The sequence below is a fragment of the Amblyomma maculatum genome, chromosome 4 (genome assembly GCF_055883805.1).
Source record: "Amblyomma maculatum isolate TAMU_Amacu chromosome 4, ASM5588380v1, whole genome shotgun sequence".
NCBI lineage: Eukaryota > Metazoa > Arthropoda > Arachnida > Ixodida > Ixodidae > Amblyomma > Amblyomma maculatum.
In genome coordinates, this window is record NC_139347.1 from 87388974 (window position 1) to 87407284 (window position 18311).

At 44.3% G+C, this 18311-nt stretch overlaps 1 protein-coding gene across 2 annotated transcripts in view; it reads left to right on the top strand.

Moving 5' to 3' along the window:
- The window catches only part of HisRS (histidine--tRNA ligase), a 34113-nt gene extending 16318 nt beyond the window's left edge, over positions 1-17795 (top strand). For both annotated transcript variants that reach the window (XM_084602109.1, XM_084602110.1), the window contains exons 7-13: positions 2377-2470; positions 6792-6916; positions 9298-9370; positions 10116-10273; positions 12708-12824; positions 14456-14602; positions 17567-17795. In XM_084602109.1, coding sequence (XP_084458235.1) covers positions 2377-2470; positions 6792-6916; positions 9298-9370; positions 10116-10273; positions 12708-12824; positions 14456-14602; positions 17567-17647 — 795 coding nt within the window. In that variant the 3' untranslated portion in view covers positions 17648-17795. The remainder of the gene's footprint in view (positions 1-2376; positions 2471-6791; positions 6917-9297; positions 9371-10115; positions 10274-12707; positions 12825-14455; positions 14603-17566) is intronic.
- The last annotated feature ends 516 nt before the right edge of the window (positions 17796-18311 follow it).

Sequence of the window (18311 nt, forward strand, 5' to 3'; positions counted from 1 at the left end):
TCCCCTGCCTACATTTAAGAGAGAAGGGAGAGGCATTGGGTGGCTCTGTGCCTCGGGTGGGCATGGCAAGAGCAAAGGAATGCGTAACCACAGTATCGTTCTGAGAGAAGAAGCTGAAGGGTGACTACTTTGATAGCAGATGCTTATGGCGAGAACAAAGGAATAACACATGAGGATGGCGAGTTTAAGATGGAAGCCACAGTGCAAAATGACGAAACGTATGAAAAAGGCGCATGCAGCAAGCGCTTGTACCCTGTCAGCATAAAATCGCTTGAAGGAGAAAGGCACTAACACGTGCATTTTCACATGTCTCCTCTTTATTTTTGTGCTATTCCTTCCGTCATGAACCACTATGAACATGCCCAACTTTTCTCTCTGCTTCAAAATGCAAGATCGAACGATGGAAGCATAAGATGACACATAAGCATAAGGTGTTTTGAAGTGGTGTTATCCACTTCGGCTAAATAAAAAGGACACACATTCTTAAGCCACAAGACACACGGAACAGTGTTGGAAGGTGGTCACATCACGAACCAATTATATTATGCAGAAGATATGCACACTGCCAGCACTTTTAAATTCACTTCAAGAATCTGGACTTGATTCTTATATTTGTCATATATATATACGAGTCTTATGTGAACTCTTTGTTACTCATTCTTTCTTAAATAATTGAAAATCATTGTTCAAGTAATTTGTATGTTTTTTTGTTTTTAAGTTTTGTGCATATTTCATATGAAATCAGTTGTTATGCAAAGGTGCGGACATAAGTAAACGGAGCACGCTATCGTAATCTAATTGCAATCCAATTTTTCCTATTGGCGATAATGAAAGTCTATTCGTCCTTGAGAAAGCGCATTAGTGCCGCCTACCAGTCTGCATACAGCGCAGCTGATTTATTCAATTAGAAAAGGCGTGAAAAGTTTTTAAAGGCAGTGACGTGCTTCGTTTACTTTTGTACGCACCGGTATGTCTATTTTCAGTTGTATCGTTGCTTGCCTTGTAAAGGAGTCTGTAGGCTGTAGTCCAGTCACTTGCTTCTAAAGCAACTTTTACCCGCAGTCTCCTCCATCATGGGTGAAAATTAAAAGAATTGCTATTATTGCTATAAAACTGTGTGAGGAGCCTCATGGAATGGCTCTGGAGCTAGTTTTAGCATGAGTTTTATTGTGAGAGGAAAGCTTAGCTCTTCAGCTGTGGAATATTCGCATCAGCTTATTGGCTGTGGACGCATCTCACTGCACCTTGCCAGATATTTTGCAGACACTCCTGGCTGGACATTTTTACTCATGTATGCTGGGAATAGTGTGTCTTGCTTGCTCTGTACTACAGGAAGCCGAAATGGTGTTTGTTCTCTGTGGGATTTGTGCGACATGCACGAGCCACAGGCTTATTGAAAAAGTCTCGCATTTCTCTTTTTGTACCACAAATCTGATTTAGACATAGTACGCCTGTAGTTTGCTTTTAAGTCTGGAAAACAAAATACAGTTGCAATGTGTGAACAAACTTGTTTTTTTCTTCTTCTTGGCCGAAATTGATCAGTTTGGTAAAGTACAGTAAGAATACTGGGTTCACCTTGCACTTCATGTTCAAAATTTTCACACACATCACATGTAGAGCACAGAGGCCTGCTCGCTATGCCTATTTTATGTAGGAAGTAGTTTGTGTATGACACATTTAAGCGGATTCTGTGTAGACAGTTTCGATTTTGAACATTTGGTAACCTCCTGTCAACGGTTTACTGCACATCGCAGGACACTGCGCGATAATTTAAGCTTACCTAAAGAAACAACCTTGCGCCTTGAACATGTCCTGGGTCCTTGGTGCGACGGATCGTCTGCTGCGAGGGCTACCAAGGCCTTACTAACTTTTCTGAAGGACACAGGGTTGATTAATACCCTTTAAAACTCATCTGTGTGTGATTATGTGCGTGTGAAAGTTAACTTTTCTTAAGGACACAGGGTTGATCAATACCCTTTAAAACTCATCTGTGTGTGCTTATGTGCGTGTGAAAGTGTGCGACACCGATTCTCTTTTTTTTCTCATTTATTTCCCCTTCCCCTCCCACAATCTGTCACCCTCATCCCTCAACCCTCATCAGGAGTAGCATGCTAGGCTTACCACCAGGCAGACATCTCCTGTTGCCATTAAAATATATATCTATCTCTTGCACTTCATGGTGCAAGGTGTGGTGTTCACGAGATATTGGGTCTGAGACAGTCTGATGTGTTACTCATTATCAGACTGTATGTTTCCTATTTCTTTTTACAAAAATGTGTTGCCCATCTCTGTGCCAGGAATTGACACGAACTTGATTTGTCAGAATTACTGAGGTATTTTGAGGAGGGGTTCTCATATCTTTTTTCTTTTATTCAGTTGCCCTGGGAGGACGTCCGAAAGGAAATGGTTCTTGAAAAAGGGCTGGCTGAAGAAGTGGCTGACAGGATCAGCCAATTTGTCAACAAAAAAGGTGCACCCTTTTCTTTATCCAGAGTTGCCTTCTAGGTCATGTAGTGGCTGACGGCAGCAATTTTTGGGGGGCAGCCTGGTTCATTTTAGGTATCATGCGAAGGACGGCAAAGCAGCGAACTTTCATTTGAAGGATTTTTGACGAGCCAAGAAATTTATGATTGCACTGCAACTACGGTTACTGCAATGGCTGGCCCCCTGTTGGCAAGGAGGTAGAGCACTTGCCCTGTGTACAATTAAAACTCGATTTAACAAAGTTGAAGGTAGGCACAAAATATTTCGTTAAATTGAGAACTTCGTAAAATTGAGTGAAACATTTCTCCATATCATAATTTGATACGCTCGGTTGTATGGTGTAGCGGCATCCAGAAAGCTTCCACGGCTTCAAATTGGCAAAGCGTAATAGCACCAGAAATTAAATTACAGCCCTCCAACACAACTGACACAACTAGTGCATATGAAAAGAAACAGCAAAAATTGTTATCTGAACAACAAGAGCTCCAGAGAATCACAAATTCATATCCCAGCACAGAGGTCGGTGATCTTTGCTTGCATGTGCTTTGCAAACAACTGCACGAATTCCTCTTTAGTTTGATGTTCGTCCTGCACATCTTTCATCCCGTCATGTGTACCGGCAAACCGCCACAGCATCTAAAGGGCATCCACCACTTCAACCGCCATCTGGTAAATTCAGTTAAAAATTCAAAATTATAAATCTCATTTTGCAAGCCACAGTTTGCTAAAAGCAGGACAAAGGCGCTCCATGATGTTGCTGTTGGCTCAATATGAATAAGTTTTGGGACGTTCTCTACATAACAAACCAAAAATGAACTTTCTCACCTTCATTTTTCGAAGAAAGGTTAGTTAAATTTGGACAGATCATGAAATTGGTTTCGCTATATCGAAATAGTCAAAGCATTGTACCCTACAGGTGTCTGGGGAGAATCGGGATATCTTTGTTAAATCCGGAGTTTTGTTAAATTGAGTTTTGACTGCACTGCTATCAATGTTGCTGCAAAGCTTAGTAATAATTTTTTTCTTTGTGCAGTTTTTTCTTCTTCAAAACTGCTAGCTTGACCCTTACCACTGTACTGTTCATCTCTGGCATGGCTACCTGATTTCTCCAAAACCATTTTAGCCATATAGAAACATTTCTATGTTGTTCAAGACTGACTGTTGCAGGTGCTATGAGTAACTTATGTCGAAATTTTGTCAACGCCTTGAAGTTGAGTGCGGCCGAGAGCAGCATTCATTCTAATTGTCGACAACCATCGAATGAGCCTTATGCAACTGCCGCTGCTGGGTTTCTTTCTGTTTAAAGTCACAAGTTAGCCTATTGAGCAATTGTCTAGTCAAGTGCAAACCGTTTGTCTTTCGGGCATGCTGGCGCCACTAGGTGACAGTATCCATTGGTTAAAACGGGAGTTTTCGTGGAGCTCAGACCCAGCTGAGTAAGTGCCAGGGCCAGTAGAGCTGCTGTGCTGATCAAGACGTAACTATTTCAGAAAGAAACAGCAAGAAATGTGCTCTCTACTTAGTACAAAAGTTGGTCGCCATCTCTCACGTGATGACCCTCGGGAAATGGCAACTATGCAATGCCAGTATGTATGCTAGAGCTGCATCCCATCATTACTTGCTTCTGGGGCTGGAACTTGGAGGCTATCGGAAAAGTTTGGAGCTTAAAACGGAGGACAGCAGAGGAAAATGGGAAGGGCAACCTTGAAGAGTAACGAAGTGGATTACAGAACAAGCAAGAGTTCATGGTACCTGAGGTGAAATTAAGACCAAAGCGAGACATTTAGCTGTGTGGTGAAAGGATGTTAGATAGGGAAGCAAAATGTAATGCAGAACCCTGCGCGCCTATATGTGAGTGCACGTTTATCTGCACATTTACGGCAAACTTAGCATGTTAGCAAATTGTTAAATCCACTGTGGCTAGGTTTAGTGATTGAGCATTCACTTAGGGTGTGTGTGATTGTGACACAACTGATGTATGCGCAACCATTTACAGAAAGACTGTGTTGTGTCTTTTAGTTTGGTCTAGGCACAACACTGTCTCCTTGCTTTGCAACCTTTTTTATAATAAGAAGTCATCAGCGATACTGAGGTCGTTTGACACCTTTTTCTGCCTTCTTCAGAAAATAGTTATCGTTTTACAATACATTGGAATGCTGCAAATGACACTAACAAAGGAAAGGGTGCCTTGTTCGGGCTGTGATAATGCTCTGGCATTTGGAACATCATGATTCTGTATTTGTTTTCTTGTTGCAATGTTCTGACTGATATGCACCGGCGTAATAAAAGGTGGTATTTTCCGCAATGAACTCGGTAGTAGGCACTTTTTCTCTCCCTCTTTTCTGTGTTCAGCCCCACTGCAGTGGTGCAGTGGTTAGGGCGCTCGACTGCTGTGCACAAGGATGCGGGATCCGAAAAGCAAGGTGCCCATCTGCTGTGCGATGTCAGTGCATGTTAAAGAACCCCAGGCGGTGAAAATTTCGAGAGCCCTTCACTACAGTGTCTCTCAAAGCCTGTGTTGCTTTGGGATGTTAAACTGTATTAAACCAAACCAAATCAAACCAAACGAAACCAAACCAAATCAAATCATTTCTGTGTTCACGTCCTTTGCGCCATTCCAATGTACAGTAAAACCTCGCTAATTCGAAGTTATCGGAACCACAAGAAATCTTTGAATTAAGTGGGTTTTCGAATTAACTGAACACGTCAAGAAATATGACTTGGGCAAAAAATTAATTGCAGAAACGTGTTACCTTTATTCGGCATATTTCAGATTACTTAAAGTAATCAAAGATGCTAGTTTGCCGCGTCCGGTAGTTTGCGGCGCCGAAGGTCATATTCTCAAGTTGGTCAACCAGGTGAAGCATTTCAGAACTTCCACCGTGGCACTCAACAAAACTGCGGATAATGTTCAGCGGATAACCAGGCTGGCGCAGGCCGCCGGTTCGAATTGTCGAGGTTTTACTATTAGCATGAACCAACTAGCCGTACAGCAAGTACTTCTGAAAGCTATTTTTTGTGTGCTCCTTTCTGTAACGAAGAAACCTTGCAGGGCAGTGCTGTTCTACCAAGTATGCCTTCACTGATGTCCAGTCTTTCTAAGACACAGTGCAGTGGTGATCTGTTTCGAGTGAGCTCAGCTGTAATTGAAAGCTGAAGCACAGCTGCACCAAGTAATAGGCACTTGGTGTCAGGCTTGACAAACTGTGATACAGTAAAAGCTCGTTAATTCAAATTCCACGGGGCCGCCAGGCCAGTTCGAATTAATCAAAATTCGAACTAATGAAAGTGAGCAAAAATGAAGGCGTTTGATGCCCGGAGGGCACGAAAAACATTTATTTAGCAAAAAAGTCTGTTATCATCTTCTGCTTCTTCTCTCTGAGGGCTACCGTACTCACTCGGTCTTCTAGCATGCGAATGCGACGCAGGGAGTCTTCTTCCCCCTCTGATTATGTCTGTCTCTAAAGCGGTGAAACCATCCTTCGGAGGCGACAAAATCTTCCACATTCAAGCGCAGGGCGAAATCGGCCGCCTTCGCCATGATAATTGGGCCGCTCAGTGGAATGTCAGCGCTTCTCATTTCTTTCACCCACGTGATCACAGCGGTCTCAATTTCCGAATACTTGGCTAACCGAAGCCTTTTTCTTTTGCTGGTGAAATCTTCGGCTTCATAGGCATCCTCGATGGCCTTCCTATTTCGGACGTACGTCGACAACGTGCTTGGTGGAATCCCGTACTTTTTCGCGATTTCCACTTTGCTGGCCTTCCGTTCATCCACCTCGCGTAAAATAGCCACTTTCTCCTTCACCGTCTTGGCACAGTATTTCCCACGCGAACACATCTCGCGGACACAAGCTCACAACAAGCGGCGTGCAAAACGAGGGCTCACGAAATGCAACACGAAACCGTTGTCGATAACACTAATACGTCGTTCCTCGAAGGAGTCGCGGCAACAAAGACTGTTTAGTACTTGTTCCAAGGTATATATACCTTGCTTGTTCCAGCACCCTAGCGGCGCCCTGATGGTTGTGCCATCTATCGTTCTGCCGTGAAAGCTTCCAACGATGGTTTTTAACAGCGCCGCTTGGCGGCGCGCAGTTCGAATTATGGGTGGCGGCGCCAATTTTTGAGTGAATTAACGAGCTGTTACGCGCGTAGACTTCTATGCACTGCGGACCGGACCACGATGACTATTTCGAATTAACGAGTTGTGAATTAACGAGCTTTCACTGTATTAGCCAGTGTGGGTGCACTGCTCTAGGCCTGCATAATAAATAACTGTGCATGGCGCACACGGTTTGGTTCAGGTGGCCGAGAGCTGGTCGCTGCTCTGCTGTCGGATGACTTGGCTACGAACGCTTCTGTCAAGAGAGGCCTGGATGAGATGCAGCTTTTTTTCGACTACTGTAACCTGTACGGAATCGCCAGCAAGGTCAGGACATGGCTCTTTTCCTCTGTCTTCTTGGCAGGTCAACTCCAAGGAGTTTTTGAGGTTCTTGTCTTCTCTGAAGTAACTTTTATTGCAGGTTTCCCTTTTACTTTCTGTCAAATTCTCGACCTGTGAAATTTTACTCATCTGGGCAAACCAGTATCAAAAACATGGTATGTTTAAGACTTCAGTTCAGGCAATTTTCGTGGCCAACTCTGCGTTTGTAACGCTTGACATGTTACCCAGACAAAGATAGCTGCTCCCGGCATTCCAGACAATTTTCAAGCTTAGGTTTGACAATTGTCGAAAGCTCATGAATAGAATCATCACTCGCACCTCGCTGTTTTAGCCACTTAGTGCACTTTGAAGGGGACATGGCAAATAAAATGACCAATGGCTTTCTAAAGATGTTGACATAAAACACTTGTGCACTTTCTCCTTAAAGGGACAGAACACTATGGCATCGAATTTGTTTTGCCGCGATGGAGACATTTTTGTATAGAATGTTCGATTCCATAGCGGTTATGGTAGAAATGCTGTAGAAGATTTTTACCGAGAATTTTTCAGTCAGTGCTGCGCCTGTTTTTATGCACTCTAATGCTGGAAACCACGAGCAGTGGCCATGATGACGACTGGTGGTCGGCAAAAAAGATGTACTGAAAACAAATATAAATTTCACTCGCCAGACAGTAATTACACATTTTTAGCATAGAGTAGCGTCCTTTCCAGTTTCCACTCAAGGCTGCTACAGCACAATAATGTATGCCTCGTTGATGAAAGTTTTAGTGGGCACTATTGCCTCTTCCATCCACGGAATTCAAAGCACTGGCGCCATCTAGTGACAAAAACTGAAAGCATGCCTCTTGTGATGTGAAAGGAGAGGTGGTTTTTATTTAAGGACACACTGGAGAGAGACTGCAAAATAAATTAAGACGAGCACTCCTAGAGGAAAAAAGAATGTGTGCACTTACGAAAATAGTGATATTTTGCTGAGATGTGGTCACATGGGGTACTACAGTGAAAGTAAGAGTTTCTCGGCAATATAGCGCCTCAGTTGTTTTTATGCGATTTTTGATGGCAAATGAAAATTGTAAAGACCGTTTTCTTTGATATTGCAGTGCTCGATCTGCACTATATGAGGCAAGAGCTTTTTATTTCCACCATAATCTCATGACATATTTTGGCCACTGTTCTGCCCCTTTAATTATTTAATGCCAGAGGGATTATTCTGTGAAGGCGTTAATTGTAATTACCCAGTAACTAAAAACCGGGCTTAATGCAACGTGTACTCTTGAAATCATGTGTCAAATTTTATTGCCTTTAATGCTTAAATGATTAATTTCCATATCCTTTCTTAACATATAGTTTTGCCGGTAAAGCTTTTGATGTCATCGCAGTGAAATGCAAAGCCATTGTTTACATCAACACAGCCACAAACACACACATGCGAGAAATTCATATTTATTTTAAGGCCCTTCATGAGCACTTGACGGCTCTGCAAGTGGTCCATAAGAGGCAGAAGAAAAATTATTCCACACTCTTGTGCAGTGGTGATTTCCAATATCATAGCACATGATTAAAAAATATTGGTCTATTATCAAATGCATGCTATTAGAGACTGCCTTTCCCTTGAGACATTTTACCTGACTGAACTGCACTGGGGTGCTTATCCTAGCAGGCGGCAGCTTTCTTGCTGCTTTTGCCAAACTTTACAGGCATCTCTGTTACCCACAGTGGCTACTTGAAAAGTGCAAAAAGCTCTTTGTTAGATGGTTTTTCATAGGCGGACGTTGACACTGAAAGTCAGAGAAGCTCTTCTTGTGGTTGCTTTTGTTTTCTTCCTCCCAGTGTTGCATTTCATTTCGGTACTGCACGGAGGAAAAAGAAGTGGCAGTATATACCTCTTCTGCCAGAGGTTCGCGTCTCTCCGCAAAATTTACTTAGCGACTTAGGCCTTCCACTAACCATTCCAGTTCTCCTCTCCTTCGGGGCAAGCGTCCAGGTATTTGCCTTAAAACCAGTGTGCGATTCTATTCATGATTACATAATTTTAACAGGTAGATTCCTATGCTAGGTATGAATTCATTACTTTTTCTTTTTTCCAAATTCTAGTTAAACATCCATATTTATCTGAATACTCCAGTCCTTGAACATATATATTTACAATCTACAATGCACCCTGGTCAATCCCCCGCCATGGGTATGTGCTATTTTGTCTGAGGTCATCATCATCATGTAAGTAACTAGCGGTGGCATATAGTGACTTGTGTGCAGCTGTGCCACCATTGCATGGTTTTTGGCTTTTATCTGGTGCTGTTTGGTAGTTTTTGTTTTGCTGGCTCAATGTGTATCAGAAAAATGTGAGCTATTGTTTTTTCGTCTAGGTGTCCTTTGATCTGAGCCTTGCTCGTGGGCTGGACTACTACACAGGCATCATTTTTGAAGCTGTTCTTACAGGTGAGACTGAGTCGTTCTGACAAGCACTTTCAGCAAGTAAACAGGGAACTCTCTGAATGTATGATCATAGTGATGTTTAGTGCAAGTTTTTAAAAATGATGACTTTCTGGGTACCTTAGCCATACTGAGGAGATAAGTCTGTGCATTCGAGTGACCTAGTCAGAGTAATGCTTCTCTATTGGAAGTTGCTATGTAGTAGAAGTATGGCCGTTGGTATTTTTAGAACGAGTTTCTGATTCAATGAAATTTCTTGACAGGATCAGAGTTGATGCGAATATTTAAAATGCAGAAGTGCACTGCACACATTGTGGCAGAATATCAGACGTTCTGAACACACTTCTCCTCCACTGTGAATGACACAAACGTGCGAGCTGTGACTGCAGCTTTAAGCACCAAGCTCTGCCCACACGTCACCAATGTTGTGATTACCATTCATGTGGTACACGCTGGGACCAGCTGAATGCATCCAGGCAGCATAAATACATTTGACCCAATATTGGCAATGTATTGGTAATACCTGGCCCAACATAAAGCCAATGTATTGCCAACACTGTACCAATATTGTGCCGATGGTTTTTGCCGCCTTGGTGGCAGCGTGCGGCCATATGCCGACACATTGCATGGCATGTACTACGAGTAGGATGTGCATGACGGAAGCAGGCACTGTAGCAGCAGTACTCTGAAGACCATGGTTGAGCCTGATTAGTGTTTGTTGGCTGATGGTTTGCTCCTGTTGTGCCTGCAGATGAGAACCAGCCTGGAGAGTCGGTGGGCAGTGTGGCAGCGGGCGGCCGCTATGACAACCTCGTTGGCATGTTCGATGCTAAGGGCCGGGCTGTCCCCTGTGTCGGTATCAGTGTCGGTGTCGAGCGCATCTTCACCCTGCTGGAAGCAAGAGCTCTGGTGGGTGCACTTAAGTTATCAGCAGCTCCATTTTTAGGGCCCTCTGAAGACATGGCCAGCTGCAGCTGGTGTGTGTATAGGAGATTTTATTAGAGTCACTCCAGATGTGAGAATGAGTTCCAGAGTGGGCAGAGCCAACTTTTCGACAAGTGGACTTGTCTTCGTCCAGACGAAGACAAGTCCACTTGTCGAAACCAATGTGCACGGTGATGTTGAATTGTATTTCACCGGGCACTGGGCAATGCTGCGTGTTGTCGAATGGGTAGCCCAAGCTTCACATGCATTCTGTTATGTGATAAAACAGTCACATTAATGTTGATAGATGAAATCTTGCAGAGTGTTACAGTATGTGGCACAGTAAATGGGCTTTGGTGAAGATATCAAAGCGAGTTAGCCTTACTGTTGCTAGTACTATGTTCATTTGAAAGTGCGAGAGCAGCGTTTCTCAAATGGGGGTCCAAGGGGTCTGCAAAGCGATTTTTGGGGTCTGCGAAACCCATGCCCACAAAAAGAAAAAAAGAAAAGAAATCGCGATAGCTCTGGCCTGGCTAGATACAGTTTTGCACGGTTAAAAGCACGGAGGTGCAAAGCCGAATCGCTCTTCCTCCCCTGTCCCTGCCCCGGTCTCTAGGGGTCCCCCGCCACATTTACTAGCCCATAAGTGGTCCCCGACACATCCAAGGCTAAGAATTACTATGCTAGACCAAGGAATCCTGGTATTGTATTTACTCTCAAACTTACTTTATTTCCGAAGACTTCAAAAATTTGGGGAGTGCATTCACTGCACGAGGTAAAATATAAATATTTGCGGCTCAAGAGCATAGTCAGCAAGTTTTTGCATAAACACGCATATACCGTTCATCACCTGCAGTGGCTCATACTGTATGTGTCTGGTATCATCAACAAACTGCATGCCAAGAGAATGCAGCGGGTCTATTCACTATGTTAGTGTGTCCATTGTGCAAGTAAAATACAGTACCACCACGAAATTTTTACAAAAAAGGAGAGCAAATCCTGTCCCTGTAGGGTGAAATAAAGGCTCCCTTGATATTTGAGTGAGCTGTGTAACAAATTATTATTTAGGCTTTATGCACAGTAACAGTAATTCAGCATTTTGTTCTACCACTCCTCGCAACTGCCGCAGCCACTCTCCTCTGCATCAAATTAACTAATCAAGAGCCACGGTGTTAGCAGGCGAGGGAGCTGGCATGGGTCACATGGAGATGGGTGCGCACTTCTCATGCTTGATGCGAAGTGGCGCTGGGCACGCAGGGGCGTGGTGCGTAGGTCTGGCAAATGTTCACAGAGTCACCGCTTACAAGAAATGACCATGCAACATACATTCTTTGGTGCCTGCTTCGCTATGCGTGTCACCCAACCTTTTTAGATTGCGGTACAATTCTTTCTTGAGCTTGTTTCGAGTCTGCAGCAGTGAAAGTGCGGTAAAATTTACACCGACATTAAAAATACAATGCTATTCTATGGACACAAAGTTGTGCAAACCAAAATACTTTGTTACATAGAGGAATTAGTTACATTGAAGTTTCTTACATTGTGGGACTTACTATATGATCCAGTTAGATGGTCAGAGCAAAACTTGCTTAGAAGGTCAGGCGGAGTATGGCTTCAACTGGTATCAGGAAAGGCAGCACCTACACCCAACATATTTTCATAGAGAACATTTTTGTTGTTGGTGGCGGTGAATTTGGACCACATGGTGTGAAAGCTCTAAATATTGTTACGAAGCGGCAAGCCGATGAAGACAGGAGACAGAACATGACCGATGACGATGGTAGATGACATTTAATGAATGTTCGCGGGCCTAGCGCGAGCGCTCCTGCCCGCGCCACTGCCTGCTTCTTCCTTGTCGTCCGTAACACGACCCGGGGCCACCGAGCGATCGTCCCGATCGTGGATGAGGAAGTTTAGCGATGTTAATGATTTGATGGCATGATGATGGGCGTGTCTGGATGCTTGAAGAGGAAGAAGGAAGAATAGAACGGCTTGCCGGTACGATGTCTGATGCGTGGGTGATCCGCTTTCCTTGGAGCTGTCAACAATATGACTAGTGCTGCATCTATGGAAGGCATCTTGCACGAGCACCTGCCACTGACAGCTTTGGCTGGTGTTCGGTTGTTGACGTCAGGGGTGCGGGTTCGATCCCGTCTGGGGCGGCCATGTTTCGATGGAAACGATGTACGTGTCGCTTTGGAATGTTGAACCCCATGATTTGCAGTTGCAATTTACACTGTGCATCTTACACAAGCAGTGCACGCAGCGAATTGCTTGAAGTTGAGAAGTGACAACGGGCTTGAAATTGTTGGTCACTGGGAATTGATTTAAGTTCGCATGATGAAGAGAGAGTTAAGGATTATTGAACACTGAGTGGGGTGACCTGGGATAAATGAGGAACGGTTATCATGTTTCTGTACAGGCAGAGCAGACGAAGCTGCGGACAAATGAGACTGAGGTGTTTGTTGCCTCGGCGCAAAAACAGCTGGTTCGTGAAAGGATGAAGATCTGCTCTGACCTCTGGGACCATGGGCTGAAGGTAAGTGCTGGTCATGCTTCTAGGGTAGGCAAATGGAGAAGAGGGATGCACATAATCATGGCTTGTATTTTCTATTTGTTGTGACAAGCTGCTTTCTAGTTGCGAAAGCTCTTAGGATGAAAAGAAGCTTGCGAGCCTGATCCATGGCTCTTGAACACTTAATTCTGAACAGACACCTCAAAAAGCCTTCTAATGCCAGTACCCCCCCCCCCAATCTGCTCCTCTGTTTTTCCCACCAGGGTAGCAGAAGCCCCGGATTAACGAAGCCCCTTTGTGGTATGGGGGGGGGGGGCTGTATTCTTCTTTTGCTGCTACTATGGTTTTTGCCAGCTAATTCGGTTAGCATGAATGCAATCGAGCACAGATATGTTACACCTGGCTATTTAGAACTAGTATTGTCTATATTGAACAGTTGAATAGGGTAGATGAATGCCACATGCCAGCTGGGCCAACTGGGGGTAAAATCTGAGGTTTTCCCCATAGGAACACTTGTGAACAAAACTTTTTCAAAGCTGATCACTGATTTCGCTGTGAATCTTGTGGGATACCAGAGGAAGGGTGATACCAGGTGTGCCGTGCCCATTTACCGCTGGCTCGAGCCAGGCTAAACTCAAGGCATAGCTAATATTCACCACACACCTGCGCTTTCGTTCCGAATGAAGGAAGGCGCAGTTAAAAAACCAGCATTAAAAATTCAGGCATGAGCGGGCAGCTTTTTTTTTCTTCACATCCTTATTTAGAGACTTCTGCTGGAGAAGCTGCTGCTTTGAGCTTTTTGTTGGGAACAATATGATGGAACTTTTTTTGGTACTCTGTTCTTTCTTTTTTGTCTTGTAGAAACTAATAAAAAATACATTTCCAGTTTGAAAAGTTTGAGCGCATCGTCTTCTCAAAGAATAGAACTTTGCACAGCACAAGCCAGTGTAGCATCTGCTGACCTATCTACATGCCTGTGTGTGTGTCCTTTTAATGCCGAATTCCTCAAGGATGTTGACCAATGGACCTTTTTCCAGTAGTGAAACACTCTTGCGGCTGATGGGGAGGACTACCGAAGCTTTCTCGCATATCTGCAAAAATTCTTTCACAGTAGAGGGGGTGGGCTTTTTTTCAAGCAGTAGTTAGGTGCAGGGCTGGTCTCTCCTAGCCCATGCAGAAATGTGTCAGCGTATGTGGACACGCCATTAAACAACTTTCCTGTGCACTTGCTCTACGTAATGCATGACAAAAGGACTCTGATGAACTGACTGCATACATCGCTTGATTGAGGGCAGGCGGGGACAATGCATGTATTTCCGAGAGCCTAGAATATGCTAGCACTGCGCTCAATTATGCAGTTCGTCGCGCTGTTTATTGAGGGGGTGTCGTTCATGGAAAAGTATGTGCCGCGTGACCGGTGAAAATGGCAGCCAAGGAGGCTTCGCACATGCGCAGGACCTTACTGGAAAAAGGTCCATTGGCCTAGAAGTGAGCAAATAAGTCTGTAAAACACATACGCTTGCCAAGCTGGTTGGCAATTGTTCAGAATCAAGGTGGCAAAGGTAATTTCTCTTCTTTTTTAAAAATGGGAGCACAGGTCTGTCAGACTCCTTGTTGACGGTGGCCGCGAATGGCCGCTCGCTTTGATGACGCAGGTGGAGCACTCGTACAAGCTGAATCCAAAGCTGCTGGCACAGCTGCAGTACTGTGAAGAGCGCTCCATCCCCTTGGCGGTCATCATTGGAGAATCAGAGCTGCAGAAGAATGTGGTAAAGCTGCGAAAGGTAGCCACGAGGGAGGAGGTAAATTCCACTTTCATTCTTCTGTTGATATTGGGCAGGCAGAAAATCTATCCATGGCAAGAAGAGCTTGTCAGGTGTCTAATGGTCTCCTCTTGTTTCACTAGAACGGCACAAACATGCACGGTAGTTTGACGGAAGGCAGTTGAGCTACTCTGGGATGGTAGATGTCGAGGAAGTTGTCCAGTAAAGAAAACATTTCTATCATGTCAGTTATACTTGTTGTGAAAGTGTTAAATAAGCTTACCTCTTAGATGTGTACACGATAAAGTCTGTATTTCCTGATGTCCCTTACGCTCGGTTGCCAATGGTCGCGCACATTAGATTGGATTTCTCTGCCCAGCATTGCTATGCGCATAAAACAACTTCGCCTCTTTGAATTCCTCAATAGTGTAATACAGTTGAATCCCGCTATAACGAAATTCACGGTGCACGAAAAAAAATTCGTTCTCGCGGAACTTCGTTATCGCAAAAATTTGACGTGAAACGCAGAAAGAATTGCCCAAGCAGCAGCAAAGGCGTTTAATGCCAAAAATCTGTAAGCTTGGTTTGCTTACGCTTCACGGCGAGCAACGCCGTCACGCGATTTTCGCACTCGGTCAGCAAACCCATTGCAACATCGTCGTCTCGGACAGCAACGAAATTCCTGATGACATCAAAAGCGTCCATCACCTGCACGGCGGTTGCCGCAGCCGGCGCTTCCTGTACGTCGTCGTCTTCTTCATCGGAAGAGTCCTTATCATTCCGGGCAGCTTTTATGATCTGCTCATCACTCACATCTTCGTGAACAACAACACAAGCGTCAGCGCCGATGTATTCGTCGAGCTCGAGATTAGGCGGCACGGTTCCTATTTCTCGGTTCCTAGAATCGTTGACAGCGAACTTGCAGAAATTCCGAAGTCTTCAGCAATTGCCGCTTTCTTCCTTCCGCTTTCTGCTTGGGCGATTATTTGAGCTTTTTGCTCAAGGGAAAGAGTTTTGCGTTTTTTCACTTGCGTTGCCATCGTGTCCTGCGGATGAAAACTCGTCGTTGTCGAAGAGAAAGGCAGCGAGTGAACAACGCGACCACGACACAAAGCCAAAATGGCGGAACTGCAATCACGTGATTTCATGCTTAATGTGGCTTTGGATTTCACTTGGACTTCTCGCCAATAAAACTAGTTTCGGTTTCGATTTTGAACGCGAAAATTTCATTGAAGCGGAAACGCTCTGCAAAAATGGTTCGTTGTGCAGAGAAATTTAGGCCATTAATTCTTATAGGATACTCGCGGGGAATAAAAAATTATTCGTTGTCGCGGAAATTTCGTTGTGGCGGTATTCGTTGTGGCGGGATTCAACTGTATGCCATAAAAAACCCGCATACAATAAGAAGTTCTTTTCTTCCATTTCTACCTTATCTGATTTCCACCTCGTACTATATGCAGGTCCGGACTGTTTTCATTAAAATTTGCTGTTCCAGTTGTTATTCAGCATTATCATCATCAGGCTTCCAATAAGGGGACGTGCTACCTAACAGTGGTGTCGCTTGACTGTTTCGACAGTTTCGATTTCACCACGCTGACCTCATGACTACGGTGCTCACGATGCACATGTGATCAGAAGCAGGATGAGCGCACCTCGCATGATATCGGGAATGCGAAAACAGCCCTCGGCATTTTACACGGATCTCTCATATGGGCCTCTCTAGCCATGCCGGCCTGTAACGAGATTGTGGATGATTGACCACCATTGCCAAACAGCTTATCCATCACATTTTCAGGAAATGCAGGATACTGAATACATTTTGGGTACCGAAGAACTTCTACAATAGGCTGCCTCGAGCAAGAGCTCTGCAAAAATGGTTCGTTGTGCAGAGAAATTTAGGCCATTAATTCTTATAGGATACTCGCGGGGAATAAAAAATTATTCGTTGTCGCGGAAATTTCGTTGTGGCGGTATTCGTTGTGGCGGGATTCAACTGTATGCCATAAAAAACCCGCATACAATAAGAAGTTCTTTTCTTCCATTTCTACCTTATCTGATTTCCACCTCGTACTATATGCAGGTCCGGACTGTTTTCATTAAAATTTGCTGTTCCAGTTGTTATTCAGCATTATCATCATCAGGCTTCCAATAAGGGGACGTGCTACCTAACAGTGGTGTCGCTTGACTGTTTCGACAGTTTCGATTTCACCACGCTGACCTCATGACTACGGTGCTCACGATGCACATGTGATCAGAAGCAGGATGAGCGCACCTCGCATGATATCGGGAATGCGAAAACAGCCCTCGGCATTTTACACGGATCTCTCATATGGGCCTCTCTAGCCATGCCGGCCTGTAACGAGATTGTGGATGATTGACCACCATTGCCAAACAGCTTATCCATCACATTTTCAGGAAATGCAGGATACTGAATACATTTTGGGTACCGAAGAACTTCTACAATAGGCTGCCTCGAGCAAGAAACTTTCAGTAGGTGATATGCCATAGGATGATGATCATCGTGTAGCAACATTTTGTGCTCTCCAGACGGGCTGGATATGGCACACTGAGCCAAGACATTCTTGTTTATTAAGAAAGCATCTCAGGTGCTCATTGTTTTGCTATCAAAGTTAGCGGTACCTCATGTGTTCTAGAGAGATGGCAGGATGATGGGAATTGTGACGAGAAAAAAAACTGGGCTGTGGGCGGGAGGAAAGCCTCAGTCTGATGGCATGTTTATTTTGCGTTCTACTGCATCACATATGTTTTCATGCATATGCTTGCATATATGCGTGCTTTTTTTTTGCCTCGTGCACCAAATTTGAATGTTTGGATCCATAAGTTTCTTACTGAGGTACATATAAGAAGAGAAGGCAAACAAAAACTAGGCGGTATCAAAGAAGAGAATGTAAATTTCTGAGGCTTTTTTTTTTTGCCTGTTACAACTTGCATTTGTAACGAAAACTGAAAGGTGGGTGTTTTGCTTTTTTTTTTTTTTTTCAGTTTGAAGTTCCTCGTGACAAGCTGGCTAATGAGATCAGGAACTACCTAAAGAACATGAGCAGCCAGCAGGACAGAGCATGACAGACATTCCTTCGTTTCTGTCTGCGTGCACTGTAACTCCAGCAAGTAATTTATTTTTCCAACTTTGGCTGTTGGAGCCAGAAAAACGGGTGGCAGCAGGCTTGAAAATAAATGCTCTTTTTTTGTTAGCATGCCTTTGGCTCTACGTGGCTCTTCAAACTTCTTGGCCTTCTGGAGTTTTCATCACAATGTTTTTTTCGACAAAAACAATTACAGTATGTGCCTGGCTTTTGGGCATGTCCCTAACACTGAACATTGTTGACGACATGCTTCTTTATTATTACAATGTCTGCCGAGTATGACCAGTCAGACTGTCCACGGCCCTCTCCTATTCTTTCCTATAAACTCTTTGCAAAACTCTGGAAGTCAGCTTCTCTGCACAGCAAAAACCCCTTCACCATGGTGGCCAAACCTGTTTTGGGGCAGAAATTGGGTGCAGTGCAGGAGACGTCTATTGTGAGGATAATGCCATGTCCATTTCTTGCACCCCTCTGCCGTCCCCTACCTCCTCTTGGTTTTCAATAGGGAAGGAATTCTGCTCCCCAGGTTTGTGCATGACAGAGAAGTACGATTCTGTGCTGCACCCAACCTCTGCCCAAACCCAAGCACAAAACAGGTTTGGCTACCATGGTGAAGGGGTTTTTTCTGTGCAGAGAAGCTGACT